General features: G+C 44.1%; 1 protein-coding gene across 1 annotated transcript in view; it reads right to left on the bottom strand.

Moving 5' to 3' along the window:
• The window catches only part of GOLM1 (golgi membrane protein 1), a 61,243-nt gene that overhangs the window by 43,205 nt on the left and 552 nt on the right, over nucleotides 1–17,486 (bottom strand). Inside the window, exons 2-3 of the mRNA XM_010840171.1 lie at nucleotides 6,958–7,107; nucleotides 4,752–4,931 (exon numbers count right to left, since the gene is read on the bottom strand). Of these exons, the coding sequence (XP_010838473.1) occupies nucleotides 4,752–4,931; nucleotides 6,958–7,107 (330 nt within the window). The remainder of the gene's footprint in view (nucleotides 1–4,751; nucleotides 4,932–6,957; nucleotides 7,108–17,486) is intronic.

The following is a 17,486-nucleotide window of genomic DNA, read 5'->3' as shown; positions in this document are numbered from 1 at the left end:
CCATGGGGTCGCAAAGAGTCAGACACGACTGAGTGACTGAACTGAACTGAACTGAACTGAAAGTGTAGTATTTTTTTTAAAGGTTCTCAGTGGTTAATCTCCAAATGATGGAATTACAGGTGATATTTATTTTTATATTTTCATAATTGTCTTTTAAAGTATTTTTTATATTTTCATAATTCCCAACCCAGGGATTGAACCCTGCTCTCCTGCACTGCAGGCAGGTTCTTCACTGCTGAGCCACCAGGGAAACCTAATTGTCTATAATAAAAATATTTTGATAATTAAGAAAAAGACAATTTCTTTGAAGGCTACTGAAGGCTGACATATACAATCATTTCTTGTTTTAAAACAAAGCTGAATATCCCTACTAATAATATACAACTCAGGAAATGAGCTTCTACCCAGTTATATAAATACACATGAACTTGTGTAATTGCATTTATGCAATCAAAGTGAATTAACCATACCTATTCATGCAACAGGAATGCAGAAAAGAAAGAAAATGAAAATGACAATCCAATCTCAAAGGATCAGCTGAAGTCTCATTGGAAGTATTTACCATCAACCAGTCAGAGCCTGTGGGATCTGGTTCAAATCATCAGGACAGAGAACCTGACTGGCCAGCTGCAGCTCTGGGAATGGGCACACTTCACTGACCCAGGCTTCTCCCTGCTTCCAACAGGCTATGGCTCCTGAAAATGGAACCAGCCAGGAAAGCACAAAAAAGAAAAAGTAACAGCACCACACTGGTGAGCAAGGTGGAAACAGATAATGAAAATGTAATAACACCATCCAGCAATTCAGCTTTTAAGTTTACCTCTAAAAAAACTCTTTCGATCCACAATGACAAATTTGATACAGTGCAAACATTCACATATGTATTATCTTTAATATATACACTGACACAATGGTTTCACCAAAGAATATTAAATAATATAATAATACTCTAATATTTTAAAAATTTTTATGTGGGTCATAACCAGCAAATTATTACTCCCAGCTCATTAATGGGTCCCCAAACTGTAGTCAGAAATGTACTGAAAGCTTAGAGAAACTCACACGTGTCAAGGGAGCCCTGCAGAAGCAGCTAGTTCTCTGCAACAGCCAACACTAGAAACAAGTGACGGGCCCAGTGCAGAGGGTGGGTAAGCTGCGGCACATTTATACAAAGAAACAGGGCCCAGTGGTGATAATGGACAAACTAGATCTATATACCAAGAGCCCCTTCATGGATCACAGCCATGTCACACTGAAGGCACTTGCATAACTCAATGAAGCCATAAGCCATGCCATGCAGGGCCACCAAGATGGACAGGTTACAGTGGAGAGTTCTGACAAAACGGGGTCCACGGGAGGAGGGAATGGCAAGCCACTCTGGTATTCCTGCTTCAAGAATTCCATGAATAGTATGAGAAGGCAAAAAGATATGACACTGGAAGATGAGCCCCCCAGGTCAGAAGGTGTCCAGTATGCTACTGGGGCAGAGTGGAAAGCGACTTACTAATAGCTCCAGAAAGAATGAAGTGGCTGGGTCAAAGCGGAAACGATGTTCAGTTGTGGATGTGTCTGGTGGTGAAAGTCAAGACTGAAGCTGTAAAGAACAATATTGCAGAGGAACCTGGAACGTTAGGTCCATCAAACAAGGTAAATTAGACATGATCAAGCAAGAGACAGCAAGAGTGAACATTGACATCTTAGGGATCAGTGAACTAAAATGGATGGAAATAGGCGAATTTAATTCAATTGACCATTATTATCTATTAGTGCGGGTAAAAATCCCTTAGAAGAAATGGAGTAGTCCTCATAATCAATAAAAGAGTCTGAAATGCAGTACTTGAGTGCAATGTCAAAAATGACAGAATGATCTCAGTTCATTTCCAAGGCAAACCATTCAACATCACAGTCATCCAAATCTATGCCCCAACCATTAATGCAAAAGAAGCTGAAGTTGACTGGTTCCATGAAGACCTGCAAGACCTCTTGGAACTAACACCAAAAAAAGATGTCCCTTTCATTACAGGAGATTGGAATGCAAAAACAGGAGAGATACCTGGAGTTACAAACAAGTTTGGCATGGAATACAAAATGAAGCAGGGCAACGACTAACAGAGTTTTGCCAAGAGAACATACTGGTCACAGCAAACATACAGCACAAGACATGACACTACACGTGGGTATCACCAAAATCAGACTGATTCTACTCTTTGCAGCCAAAGATGGAGAAGCTCTATACAGTAAACAAAAACAAGACCTGGAGCTGACTGTGGCTCAGATCATGAGCTCCTTATTGCCAAATTCAGACTTAAATCGAACAAAGAAGGGAAAGCCACTAGACCATTCAGGTATGACCTAAAGCAAATTTTTTATAATTGTACAATGTAAGTGACAAATTGGTCCAAGGTATTAGATCTGGTAGACAGAGTGCTTGAGGAACTACAGATGGAAATTTGTTAACACTGTAGAGGGGGTGGTGACCAAAACCATCCCTAAGGAAAAGCAAAGCAAGAAGGCAAAGTGGCTGTGTAAGGAAGCCTTACAAATAGCTGAGGAAAGAAGACAAGTGAAAAGCAAGGGAGAAAGGCAAACATACACCCAACTGAATACAGAGTTCCAGAGAATAGCAAGGAGAGATAAGAAGGCCTTCTTAAGTGAACAACGAATAGATAGAGGAAAACAACAGAACAGAGAGACCAGAGATTTCTTCAAAAATACCAGCAATATCAAGGAAACATTTCATATAAGGATGTGCACAATAGAAGACAGAAACAGTAAGGACCTAACAAAAGCAGAAGAGAGTAAGAAGAAGTGGCAAGAATACACAGAAGAACTATATAAAAAAATGTCTTAATGACCCAGATAACCACAATGGTGTGGTCACTCACGTACAGCTAGACATACTAGAGTGTGGACCTTAGGAAGCATTGCTATCGACAAAGCTAGTGGAGGTCACAGAATTCCAGCTGAGTTTTTAAAATCCTAAAAGATGACGCTGTATGAAAGTGCTGCACTCAATATGCCAGCAAATTTGGAAGACTCAGCACTGGCCACAGGACTGGAAAAGGTCAGTTTTCATTCCAATCCCAAAGAAGGGCAATACCAAAGAATGTTCAAAAAGGAAAAAAAAATTAAAAACAGAATATAGAAAGGCCAGAGGCTCAGAGTAACAGGCAATTCTTCCTAAGGAAAAAAAAAGTCAGATTTTCAGGTAATAACAGATACACACAGGGGTGGAGAGGCAGGCAGAAAGACAACACAAAACATTCTTTTTCCTCCCTCCCTGTAGAAGGCAAACCTTGCTCTGGCTGCCATTTCTAGACAGGGCCTCAGACTTTTCCTATGTGACTGGTTTGAAGGGTGAGAAATACTTTTTAAAAAAAATCTGAAGAGTACTTTCTCACTGTCACAAATGTCTGTTTCTTCTCTGAATTGTTCCAGTTTTTATGCTGTGGTAGGAAGGTGCTGCCTTATTTTTCCCATATGTGGGTGACACTGTGTGTGCTCCCGGAATCCTCTTCAGCTACGTAGAATAGGACCTCGCTATTTCTCACATGCTTAACCTCTTGAAGTACATTTTGGGAGGAAATAGGGTTTATTCTTAAGGGATGAAGTTGGCAGAAGCTCCATGTGGGATTTGGCTCATGCTAATCCATGTGCCTCTCTCTGTGAAATGTTTGATTTACTGGAAAGCAGTCATATCTTGAGATGCATTATCTTGAAAGCGGACTTGATTTTAGTAGAAACTAGCAGCCAAGTCTTCAAGAAAATAAATGTTCATGAGCCTGATGCACTTTAGAAAAGAAGATATTAGTAACTCATACCATTACACAGTCTAACAAACAGGAAAGTGAAGTCACACAGTCCCAAGCAAGCCAGAAAAAGCAAGACACATAAAGCTGCTCTCATTCGCAGGAAGTCCCTTCTAAAATCTGTGCAGGTCTAGTATTTTTTAAACATAAAACCCAGCACTTTCAGGTCCCCTACTTTCTCGGTGCGTATTTAGTAGGAGGTCTACATCTCCTCTCCCTGTGGGATACTCATGGCCACAATGCTGTCCCTTTGTGAGATACAAGCATCCGGCTCACACCTGGCACAGAGGAGGTACTCAACGCAAATTTGTAAAAGAAAACAAGGTTAACAGGAGGATGAACCTGATGCTTAGATAGTTCTTTGGCATTTCTCCCTTTTATCACCACTTCAAAAGGTTTCCCAACAAGCTCACCCAGGGACTACTGGCAAGATGGGGAAACGCCCAAAGCTTGAGCAAGAGGCTCATTCCACACCTGAACAGCCATGTTCTTTCACATGCAGTTCTGCACATGCAGTTTCTTTGCCCTTCCCGTCTGTTCTGTTTCCAATTCCAGCTCATCCTTGAACACTCTACTTAATTTCGCTTCTTGTTGGTGACCCCTCCCCGCCCCAGTCAACAGAATTCACTCCTTTCGAGGGCTTCCCTGGTGACTCAGTGGTAAAGAACCCACCTGCCAATGCAGAAGGGTTCCATCCCTGGGTCAGGAAGATCCCCTGAAGAAGGAATTGGCAACTCACTCCAGTATTCTTGCCTGGGAAATCTCATGGACAGAGAAGCCTGGCGGGCTACAGTCCATGGGGTCGCCATGAGTCGGACATGACTAAGTGACTAAACAACAACACACATAAACACGCAGCTGCTTATCCTCCCACTGAGGAGAATTCAACAGGGTATACACGGCATTTAGAACAGAATTAAGAGGAAGTCAAGCAGGTCTTGCCTTTTCGTCCTGGTACAACTTGTTGACGCTCTCCATCTGAAAGTTGTGGCTGGACTGGATTTTGTCCAGCTGCTCCCGCTGCTTTTCCAGCTCCCCCTGGAACTCATTCTTCTTCATCTCCACAGCCCCTCGCTCCGCAGCCGCCCTGCGGACCCTGCCTTCCAGCTCCACAATCCGCGTCTGCAAGGACACCACAGCGTAAGGACCATGTGAAGCTATCCTCAGACCAGACTGCCACGTTCCCTCAGCAAGACCACACCACAGCCCCCAGCCGGGGCCAAGTGTGTTCACAGCATGTCCATTCACACATGGTGTGTCCCCAGGGCTTGATCTTCTAGGTGAGTGGTGCAGATGCTCCCACAGGCTATTCTAGAGGCTATTCACTTCTCTGAGCATCTGTGTGTCTACTGTGCGTCTCCATGGAAACACCACCACACCCCTCACAGGGACTTTGCCAGGCTTGATTGAGGCAGGTATAGGCACACCTCATTTTATCGAGCTTCACAGGTATTGTATTTTTTAGAAATTGAAAGTATGTAGCAACCCTGCATGGAGCAAGTGCGTCAGCACCATTTTTTCCAATAGCATTTGCTTACTCCGTATCTCTGTATCACATTTTGGTAATTCTCATAATATTTCAAATTTTTCATTATCATTATATTTGTTGTGATGATCTGAGATCATGATCTTTGAAGTTACTAAGGCTCCCTAAATGCTTAGATGATGGTCAGCATTTTTTAGCAGTATTTTTAAGTTAAAGTATGTACTTTTTTTTTTTAGATATAACACTACTGAACACTTAATAGAGTACAGTATAGCATAAATATAACCTTTTATGCACTGATAAAAAAAAAACTCACATGACTTGTTTTATTGCACTATTTGCTTTATTATAGCAGTCTGGAACTGAATCTGTGATATGGCCAAGGTCTGCCTGTACATAAAATGCTTTATGCATTACCTGGTGTGAGCTGGCGCTCAAATATTTAGTTTCTTTTCCTCACTAACACAGCACTTGAACACTCTTTATAAGACACAATTTCTGAAACAGATTGAGTTCTCTGGACACCAAAACCCCATCTGCCCAGATAACAGGGGTCCAGGGGAAACTCAGACAAAAGCACTACCACTGTGGGGGGCAGGCACCAGAGGAGTTCAGAAACGCTCCTAGGGGACGGGCTTCCTGAGGACTCAAGCCCTGCCACCAGAAAGACTGGCTTGGAGTCCCAGCTCCCCTCGTCCTTCCTCTGTGAAATGGGGTGGGGAACAAGATCCTAACCTGACAGATTACAAAAAAAGGTAATGTATGCAACGTACCCTTAAAGAAACATTATTCTGATACCTGTTAAAATGATAAGGAAAACTTGATTCAAGCTGCTGCAACAGGGGTCATGACTATTGCAGTTGAGAGAGAAACTGCTCTCAATTCTGAGTACCACAGAGACAGCTGAGGATTTACAGCCAAAGAGCAGGGACAAGGGGTTGGTAGATGGAAAAGTACTAAGAGGGTAGGGGGAGTCTTGCTAAAGGCACGCCCATCAAAGATAATGCATGAGGACCTTGCTTGGGCATCAGGGGTGGAGGAATGAGTTAGCAGGATTCTCTGCTGAGCCTGGGCTGGGCAGGCCAAAAACAGGATGGCCTTGACAAGACTGAGGCCTTGTCAAGAAGGGGGCTCCACAAAGCCTGACTAAACCGTGGTTAAGAAAGAGTCCTGGCTGTCGCTCAGTACTGCTGGCCCATGACAGGTGGCAATAAATAGGAAAGATAAAGTTATTACTATCAGTAAATGATACTGGTAAAGACTGGTACCTCTAAACACATTTCTCACACCCACTCTCCAAATACACTACCCACACCACTCAGGTACTGAATGTGGACTGGAGGACCAGAACGGGCTGTGGGCAGGGTACTTGAGCTGTTTTCCTAGAACCAGCCCCAAAGGCCTGACTAAAAATTGTTCACTTACAGGAAGGGCAGACAGGCATGTCCTAGCAGCAAGCCTAAGAAGTCACAAGGGGGTCCTCGCCCACCCAAGAGCAGGGCTGGTGTGGAGCCAGGCCTGAGGCTGGGTCTTGGGCCCTGCAGAACATGCATTACTGTGCACAAAGCCTTAGGTGCTGATAAACCACGAACTTCTCAGAATCCAGCACCCAGCAGCTCTAAATACTCTGTGACATCCACACAAACAGGACCAAGAGAACACCTGGAGATCCACGCTCCGGGAGCTGGCGATCCAGTAGTTGAAGCCCAGGACAATGATACAGGCCACCAGGGCAGCCAGCACGAGCGGTGGTGACTTCATGCTCCGACGTCCGTTTCCCAATCCCATCATCTCAAGGGCCGGGCTGAGAACCTGCCGAATAAGAACAGGCACACAGGCCTCAACACCAGGACTGCCATTCCCCGGACATGCCACATCCATCACCACAACCAACAAGGCGGCCTGCCTGAAACACAGGATGGTGTTTTCTCATTGAAACACAGAGCTGTCGGCAGAGAGGACTGTACATGGCACACCCGGGGCAGGTGATATGTGCCCTGGGCAGTGCGGCTAGATCCCTGGGACAGGCCTGTGGGAGTGGGCACCATCATAGAAACCCATCACACACCGGCTCAACACCGCGGGCAGGTAATAATTTCTCTTATGCCTCAGTTTTCCCATCTGAAAAAATGGGGATAACTACAGTTTCTTACCTCCCAGTACAATTTGAGAAATCACCATTTCTGTAAGCAGTAAAAGCTAATATTAGTGCTTTTACATCACATGAGAATGACTAGAACGACTCCAGGGACTTGCCTGGTTGTCCAATGGGTGGGACTTCACCTTCCAATGCAAAGGGTGAGGGTTCAATCCCTGGTCAGGGAGCTAGGATCTCACATGCCTGACCATGAAAAAAACCAAGACATGGAACAGAAGCAAAAGACTTCAAAAAATCTCTTAAAAATGAAAGAAAGACTCCATTTCTCATTATTCCGCAAAGAAGTCTTTCTGATCTGATTCCTAACAAGGGGAGGGTTTTCTATTCTTTGGTAAAATTGTCAGTGACACCCAATTACGATATTCCCTGAGCCAAGCAGGAAAGCCTCCTGGAGGCGTGTGAAGCCAGCACCGGAAGTGCCCCAACTGCCTCAGAAAGAGGCATTGGCCCAGCTTCCTTTGAACACTGTTCTCTCCCTTCTGAGCCCATATCTGTGCAGCACAGCCAAGTCAGGAGACTTCAAAGGCTGCAGGGAGCATTAGACTTCTTGAAAGAAACAGAAATACAGCTGACAAGGAAGGAGCCATGTTTCTGCTCCTGGGCTCCGATCCGATCCCAAGCCCAGTCTGGCTGGATCCCAACCCTGCTCCAGCAAGGGTAAGGTTAGCGAACTGTTCCAAACGGCTTTCGCTGAGCCAGATGAACAGGGCCTTATCAGAAGGAAGGCAATGCACACAATACACATAATAAATGGTCTCCCTCACAATAGATACGCTTTTATGCCAAGTGAGGCCAGCAATGGAGGACGGGGAAGAGGTGGTGAGGGCGGAAGGGGAGAAGGAAACGGGGGAGGAGGGGAAGAGACACCACCAGGGACTCAGCTCTGAGGTGAAGTTCCTGCAGGTGAGGACACAGGAGAACTGAGAGCCAGCTCTCCCCCAATGGTACTTGTAGCTGAGTCGTGTCCCTGGGAGACATCCTCTCTCTCTAGGTACTGGCGTGGGAGCCGAGAAGGGGATGTAAGAGCAATCTAGTGGAAATCACGTAAAACGAAGCACCCCCAGAATTCCCATGCAAAGAACTGAGGGCTGAGTCCAGCCTCCATTGACTGGTGCCTTCTTCACCAGCTTCTGATCTCTTGGGATAAAAGAGGAAAATAAGTTTTAAATTTAACTGTCAGTTGCTATCAGCTAGCACTGTATGTACTAACAGAGAGTGATGCTCAGAAATACTAAAGTTCCAGAAAATTCTACGGATCTGCTGAAAATGTGTCTCCACTGCTTTATCATGTTTTTGATCATGAAACAGTCTTTCTTTAAAAATATATATATAGAAAATTACAAATACAATTGGGGAGAAAAATCCCACACAGTGAAGTGTAAAATTAAAAGTCCTCCTCTTCCTACTCCACTGGCTGTTCCTTCTATTCCAGCTGCTCTTAACCCTCAAAAGGCATCAAAATAACCCAGGACATTTCTTAAACTACCAACAAGTAGGCCCACTCCTCCTTTCTCTATGAAATCTTTTGCCCGTAATTTTTAGCTATTGTTGGTGTTTTCAAAATAACCTAATCTCATCACTCTTTCATTGTTTCTAGATTTTGCTTATATTTTGAAAGACATTTCCTACTCTAAGTTTAGATATACATTTACCCATATCTCCTCTCAACATACCTATGGGTTTCATATTTATATTTAAATACTTCATCCATTTGGAATTTTTTTGACCTAAGAAGTAAGGAAATACAAAGAAAACTTTTTTTTTTTTTGGAATGCCCAGCCAGTTCTCTGAGCACTCTCTTATAGAATAATCTATTTTCACTCAGTTCTCTGAAAGGCCGTCTTTGTCACATGCTTAAACCCTTGACAATACACTTTCAGATGGGATCCTTACTTGATCTTTTATTATACCTGCAGATGTGAGTCAGGGTGGTGTACTGTAACTCTGAAAACAATGTAACTCAATTCTCACTTCAAGGAAGTTACAGATGATCATTTAACATTCTTCTTCCTTTAGCCAGTCAAAAAGTTTAGTGAACAGCTCTGACAGGACAGGTTGTCGTGCTAGCAACAGGAAGCCAGGGCAGCGTTAAGAGATCTAACTCAGAACCCAGTGGCCAGAGTCAGACTTGGCTCGACCTCTTAAGAACCACAGAACCCTGGACTGTCTTCCCCAGAGGGCTTAAATGAGGAATACAGACCAGAAAAGATTAGAGACGTGCCTAGAACCACAACCGACACATAGTTTCAATGGCTCAGGGAATGCTGACTATCATATTAGAGGCTTCCCTGGTGACACAGGCAGTATGAATCTGCCTGCAATGCAGGAGACCCAGGTTTGATCCCTGGGTCAGGAAGATCCTCTGGAGAAGGGAATGGCACCCCCACTCCAGTATTCTTGCCTGGAGAATCCCATAGACAGAGGAGCCTGGTGGGCTACATTCCATGGGGTTGCAGAGTCGGACATGACTGAGCAACAGTAATCATTATTAGAGATGGAAAGATGAATAACAAATCATTTCCAGATCTGGCCTTTTCTGCCCTTTATAAGAAAAAGGTGATGAATGTCTTCCCTCCTCAATTGTTCTACTTTATAGGAACCAGCCATTCCTAGGAACCAGCCATAGGAACCAGCTCCTCCCTCAACTCTGCTGTCCACTGAAGCAGCAGTCACTGCCATCACCCGGGCTGACTCACAGATGCTGCATCTGTAGCAGACATCCTAGACTAGGACCCTAGTATGCAAGAGAAAGGTTCCAGGAAGCTGAGTACAGTCTCAGAGGCCCCTCGCCTGACCCAGCACTTGGCAGGTCAGTCGGTGTGCAGCCGCCCAGAGGGCGCAATAAGGAAAGCCCCGGGCTCCCAATGGACAGAGGGCTGCCCAGGTAAGAAGATGACCATGACAGAGAAAGGGCCAACAGTGACCCTTCGTCCTGCAACGTGCCTCACCCAGGACTTTCAGGATTGCAGAAACACTGCTGCCCAAGACGAAGGGAGTCATGGCTGGGAAAATGTCAAAGCCTAATGAAGACTAAGGGCAGACACTCAAAGTCAGGGTTGTCAAATGTTTCAAACGCTCTACCCTCCTCCACTTTAGAATTTATACAGACTGGGGGTGACAGAAGTGGGTCGGAGACAGTCTATGTCAGACAGATTAACAGTTATAATTTAGGCTTCAGAATGTGTTTTGTCTTATATTTGATTATAGTCACTTGACATACTGAAAAAGATTAACCTAAATCAACTAAACTCTGTGGAATTCCAGGTATATCTGCATTAAATGTTTCTTGGCAAGTTGGAAGAGTCATTTTTAAAAAAATGACTGGCTCAATTAATTTAAGCAATTCAATCTACTGGTTAAAATTATTGTTGCCTTTTAAGCAAAAATGTTTATAAGAGAACAGAGACTTTTTTTAAGAAAAACATAAGAAAATGGGCAACTGGTTAAATACATGAGCCCTTTGAACTTCCTAGTTAAATAATCTTTCCATTTCCTCATTTTCACAGAGATTTTTAATCATATAGGCAAATACATAAGCAATCAAATCAGATTGACTTGTTTAACCAATGTCATCACTACAGGAAAACACAGCTTCTCCAAACAATATGGGAGCTGCACCTTTATTCCTTCTCAGAAGAAACGGCCTTACCAGGTGGGCGGAGGGCCAGAGCCGGAAGTGCCCTCAATGGAGCCGGAAGTGACCTGAACAGAGTTCAGAAGCCACCTCAGTGAGCAAACAGATTGGAGGATGCCCCACTTAGCGCTGAGGTCTCAGGAGTTGGTCACCAACATTTTTTTGGAGGGTTCAAAGATATGCCACCCCACCCCAAGAATGTCTCCAAGGCAGAAGTCAGCATACTGAGGCCTAGAGCCATTAGCAGCCCATTGTGTAAATAAGGTTTTGGTGAACACAGCCACGCCCAGCCCTTGAAGTACTGCCCACAGCTGCTTTCTGCCTACCAGGCAGAGTTGAACAATTGACACGGGGATTTACTCAAAGGGTTAGAATGAAGACTGACGCAGTTAGATGTATTATTATCTGGCCCCTCTGGGGAAGTCTGTAAACTCCTGTCTAAACCATTAGGGTTAAATTACAAGTCCATTGAATTCTCCTTTTAAATTCTTAAATTCTTTTAAAAACTTACTAGGAAGTATACAATTCTCCTACTCCCACTTTCCCAACCCTCAATTTGCCCCCAATTCTAGAATCTAATAGTTTAGAAAGAAAAACCTTTAACAGCATGGTAACTACAATAATACCATATCACGCATAGTAAAGTTGTAAGAGAGTAGATCTTAAAAATTCATCACAAGAAAAAAAATTTTGTAACTGTGCAATGATGATAACTAGATTTACTGTGGTGAGCATTTTGCAAAGTATACAAATAATGGATCTTTACCCTGTATACCTGAAACTAATATGTGATGTCAATTATGCTCAATAAAATGTTTTAAAAAGAAAAAAATGTCAAAATTCATGTGCATATTTAGGGCTATAGAGTGAAAATACCAAAGAGTGAGATGGATGAGTGAAAATGAATGAGAACCAATTCCATTGTGTTTCTTCCAGCACTTGACTTTCTGCAGAAGGGCCAACTCCCCTGTGGACGCCACAGCTACACGATAGCAAGTGTTCCCAAATTCCTCCTCTTGTTCGGGAGTCGGCAAGCTCCAGCTTCAGGGCAGAATCCTGCCAGCCACCTGTCTTTGTACACTGTCTAAAAGCTCAGGTCTCAAGCTTTTTTATTGAAAAAAAAAAAAAAAAACAAAAGGATAATATTTCATGACACGAGAAGTACATGTAATTAAAATTTCACTGACATAAATAAAGGTCTGTTGGGACACAGCCATGACCATTCATTTACATATTGTCATGGCTGTCAGGCTATGAGAATTGTGTAGCTGTGACACAACCCTCTGGGCCTACAGAACCTAAAATACCATCTGGCTCTTTACAGAAAATGTTTGCCAACAACTGCTGTAGTTCACAGTTCTCAAAGTATGGACCCTGGACCAGCAGCATCAGCATCACATGATTATAAAGTTCTCCAGGTGATGCTGATACAGGTCAAGATTGAGAACTGTGCTCACCAGAGCTCACTGGACAGGTCTGACAAGTACCTCTTATTCTGGTCACACTCAATTATTTTTAAGAAGCAGAAAGGCATGTTGGAGAGGGTGCGTTGTTTATCTTTGGGGAAACATTTCTATACTGTTTAAACATTTCCATACTGTTTAAAGGTTGAGTTTGGATTCCCCAAACTTCCTTGGCTTTTGGCTACAGTCCACCAGGCCCCTCTGTCCATGGGATTCTCCAGGCAAGAATACTGGAGTGGGTTGCCATTTCCTCCTCCAGGGGAGATCTTCCCATCCCAGGGATAGAACTTGGGTCTCCTGCATTGTGGGCAGATTTTTTACTGCCTGAGCCACCAGAGAAGCCCCAGTCAGAATGAAGTGATCACTAATTCCAGAGCAACAATGGCTTCTACAGGACCCTCCCTCACTGATACAGAAAACAGAGAGGAAAGATAAGGTATCATCTACCTGCTGCACGGATATAAATGACAGAGAGCATTTTGATGGGCTAGACCCTCCAGTTCTGGCAGCATCAGAATCAGAGAAATAGCTCACTTTTTTTTTTCTAAAATCATTAGTATATTAAAATTTTGTCCAAGAATTCACCAAGGCACTATTTTTAAAAACTAGTAATAGCAAATGAGCCATCTTGAAATTACAGCCCAGCTGATCCTCAAAAGACTACAGTCCAGTCAACCCACAGAACCAGAAGCAATAACTAAACGATGGTTTTACGCTTGCAGCTGATCTGTTATGAAGCAACAGATGATCAAAACATAAACTGTTACATGAAAAAAGTTACAAAATAGTAATGCTCATATCCCATTTTTGTTGAACATTTTTAAAAATATACTCAATAAATCAATCGTCGTGAAGTCGCTCAGTTGTGTCCGACTCTTTGTGACCCTATGGACTGCAGCCCACCAGGCTCCTCCATCCATGGAATTTTCTAGGCAAGAGTACTGGAGTGGGTTGCCATTTTACATTTTTCTATAATAGAAAATGTACAGCAAATGCTTATAAGGAAAGATATTTACAAGTTGGAGTAAGAGAGGAGGAGATAGAGAGGAACAGAAAGAATACAGGGCAGCCCATTTCTGACCTGGTGACGCAGTGGTTCCTCATCTCCTCCCAACCTCCTGTGCTCCCCTGTAAAGGCTTATCCCTGTCTTCTAAGGCTAGTGTGAAAATTAAATGAGAGCATGTACTTGTCACCAAGCAAATACTAACTGAAAAGAACTGCTGTGGTATTAACCTTTTTTTTTTAAATATAGTTATTTATTTGGTTGTATCAGGTCTTTGCTGTAGTGCATGGACTCTCTAGTTGCGGCATATGGGCTTAGGAGTTGAGGCATATGGACTTTGTTGCTCCAAGGCATGTGGGATCTTTGTTCCCTGACCAGGGATTGAACTTGGGTCCCATGCATTGCAAAGCAGATTCTTAACCACTGGACCACCAGGGAAGTCCCGGTATTAACCTTTTAAAGTCTCAGTTTACTCATTAAAAAAAAAAAAATGGGGAGTGCGATCAATTATACCTGCATTCACAGGGTTCTTCTGAGAATCAAATGAAAGAATTACCTGAGACTGAAGTGAGAGAAACAGCTGTCTACCAGCAGGGCGTATGCACCCCAGAAGGTGTAAAAGACGCTCCATCTGGGCTGGGGGAAAAATCCTAGAAGTTACATTTATTTTTGTCCAAAAAGTAGAATAGCAACTACGTTTAGTAATGTAAATATTACACCAAGTTAAATGTATTACGTGTACACTAATTACTTTACACTGTGTTACACTGTACTAATACTACCATGAAATACTAACAGTGCTAGTAAAAGCAGGAACTGACTGCACCCTCACAAAGTCACCAGCCCTCTGAGGTACCCGACACACTCCTTTGACTGGGCAAGCATACAATGAAATAGATGCACAAATTAAAACTAAACTCACAGAGGATATGAAGCTTTAAGGTTCCCATAAAAAGCACAGATTAAAGCTATACTAGTAAACGCAAGCACAGGTGAACAAAAGCCGGGGGTTAGGAATGCACTTCCCACCCTGAGCCAGCTTCATCTGTGCGACATCACCAAGTAAAAACAAGGATGTTGTACTCAGATCTAACAAGATCCAGACCAAAAAAACCTCAAAGTTCAAGGAGTATTTGAAAGAGGGTTTTACCTCCACAATGATTCCAGCCCTAAGTATATACTGGATCTTGAGCTACAACATTAGCACATGTACATTAATTTATAATTAAGTAACAAACACACATACAGAGGAGTACTAAAAACTGGTCTTAATTGAGATCCAACTGACATTATGCTGTACTAGTTAAATTTTTTTTTTTTTTTTACTAACAAGAATGAACAAAAAAGCTTGGAAACCACAGCAAACTATCTCATTATACAGTATTTTTACATATGTCTTCTTCCTGTCAGCACTAGTTAATCATCAAAATCTTAGTGAGAGGAAGTTTTATTAATGCAGTCTTGAAAGAGAATAAGATCACGATGTAAAAATCTGAGAAGGTGTGCATTTTCTTTCCTGAAAGTGGCTGACATTTCTTTGTGAAGCAAAATAGGCTCTCTGGGAATTTTGGAACTAATCCTCAAACTTCAAGCCACGCCTCTCTTTCAATGTAATTTCATCAGTAACGTGGAAAAGTCTAGAAAGCAGCCACACTCTAAGACCATCTTGGGGGAGCAAGAGAAATGCCATTCACATTTTGTTAAGGTGAAAGCCCCCATGGCGCAGCAGGCAAAGAATCTACCTGTCAGGAGATCCCTGGGGGAGAACACAACAACCCTCTGCAGTATTCTTGGAGTGGACAGAGGAGCCTGGCGGGCTATAGAGTCAGACAGAGCGACTAAGCACAAGGGGATGTCAAGACCATTCCCTCTACTTTTGTGAAGTTTTAGAAAATAATGCTAACTGAGTTTTTCTTTTAAACAAAAAGAAAAGTGATTTTTTTTCTTATCCCAATTCCCCATTTCAAGTCATTAAAAAAGAAATCTTTTCCTAAAGCAACTATTTTTTTCCCCCACAGAAAACAACAATAATACAACTGAATTAAAGCCCCAGGCACAGGGCCTCTCCTCCAGTTCCTGCTTCCCCTCACAGCCCCTCCCGGACTGTTTAAAAGCAGGGCCACACTACCTCATGTTCCCTTCCACTTCACTGCCAGTGATGGGATCCTACTCGCTGCCCAGCAAGACAAGTTGAAAGCGACACCCCGCCTTCCAACTCTTCCCACACAGGCAGTTTCCCCAGGCTCTGCCTGGCTATCCTTTGTGCTTCAGATGCAGAAAGCTGGCCTGCAACGTTCACAGGATCAGCAGTTCCCTTCTGGCTGGGGGAAGGTGGCCATACAAATGGACTGAAGCTGGCCCTGGGCCTGACACGGTCAACCATTCTCATTGCTGTTTCAGCCCCACCCCTGAAAAAAACAATATACACGCAAAATCTTTTCATTCCCTCATCAATAACTAGACCAGCAATTAGAAAACAAATGGCACCCTTACTTTCTAATAGCAATGTTCCCAAATGCTGACCTCCACCCCTCACCCCCAGCATTCCTGCCTCTCATCCTTGGTTTTTCACTTCTGAGCAAAACCAATGGGGAGAAAAGGTGATATCTTCACAGGAGAGGAAAATAAGTCTTGAAGTGTTGTTTTCTTTAAACATTCTAAGAATTCAATGTCTTTTCACCACTGACTCCTTAAAAATTGAGTTCTGACCTAAAAAACTCAAGTCTTAGCAAGCTCCTGGTTTCTATTTACAAATAAACTTATTCTTCACAGTAGCCTGCGCTTAGCTTAATCTTCTCTAACATAGGGAGGAGGAGCTATGGATGGATGCTCTAGAAGACCCACAAGTACCAACAAGGGATTCAACTTCTCAGGCCCCATGCTACAAAAAAATTCAGGAATACTAAAACTGCCTAAATTTGAGTCAGTCTCGTGGCCATGAGCCAAACAGAGTCACTCTAAAGCTGTTAAACATGTAATCAGGTTACTGGACTACCTTACTCTGCCCCTAGGATTGTCCCTCAATATTTGCATTATTTAGGGCAATTGGACCTTGGAGATCACAAACCAGACAAAGGAAATCTCAAAGCCGTGAAAGTCACACAAGTTTGGTTTTGCAGATTTGGAAACGGGATATCTCAAGCCTCACCACGACTTGGCGAATACAATGATTCTAAAATTCCGCTACAACGAATACTCATCAAAACAGGTATTTTGCCTATTTTGTTTTACCGAAAGACAATCATTAAAAATATTAAGTAGGGTGTGACATATAAAGAGTATGTAAACCCAGGAGACTATTTTTACGGCGGAGCAGAAGTTTTGTGGATCCTCCACGCCGCCAAAGTTGGGAAATACAGGTACAGAAGGAACCCGGAGCATCCCTGAGATGGGATTCGGAAGAGCTCCAGCAGTTCGCAGACCGAGGACCCGGTGTCAAGTTCACCTGCCAGGACGCGACTGCTGCCAACGTGGGCACCGCGGCGGCCCGGGGCGGAGAGGGAAAGAGACAAGCGGCGCGGCCAGCCCGCCCTCCCCGTGTGCCAATCACGACCGCACCGCTGCCACTAGCGCCACTTTGGGGATGCTCGCTTTCGACTCTGGGTGCCGACGCGCGTGACACAGCTAAGAACAAAAAGAAAGGCCCCGCATCGCCCCAGACCGCCCTCCTCAGGGGCGCCCAGCAACGGAGCGGAGACCGGGAGGCGGAACGCGGCGGGTCGGGGCGGCCCCGGGAAGGAGGCTCCAGCGCTGGGAGGTGCGGGGCCGGCCTCGAGCCCACTCCGGTAAAAGGCTGCGGCCCGGGCGCCAGCCGGGGGAGAGCGGGTGTTTCCGGGGCCCGGCGCGGGGTCCTTGGGCGCGGGCCCCGGGCCGTGGAGGGACAAGGAGAGAGAAGGGGGCTGGGGCGACCGGGGGGAGGGCCGCCAGGCGTG

This window comes from Bison bison, unplaced genomic scaffold (assembly GCF_000754665.1).
Source record: "Bison bison bison isolate TAMUID 2011002044 unplaced genomic scaffold, Bison_UMD1.0 scf7180017864141, whole genome shotgun sequence".
NCBI lineage: Eukaryota > Metazoa > Chordata > Mammalia > Artiodactyla > Bovidae > Bison > Bison bison.
This window is presented reverse-complemented; position numbering and strand designations above follow the sequence as displayed.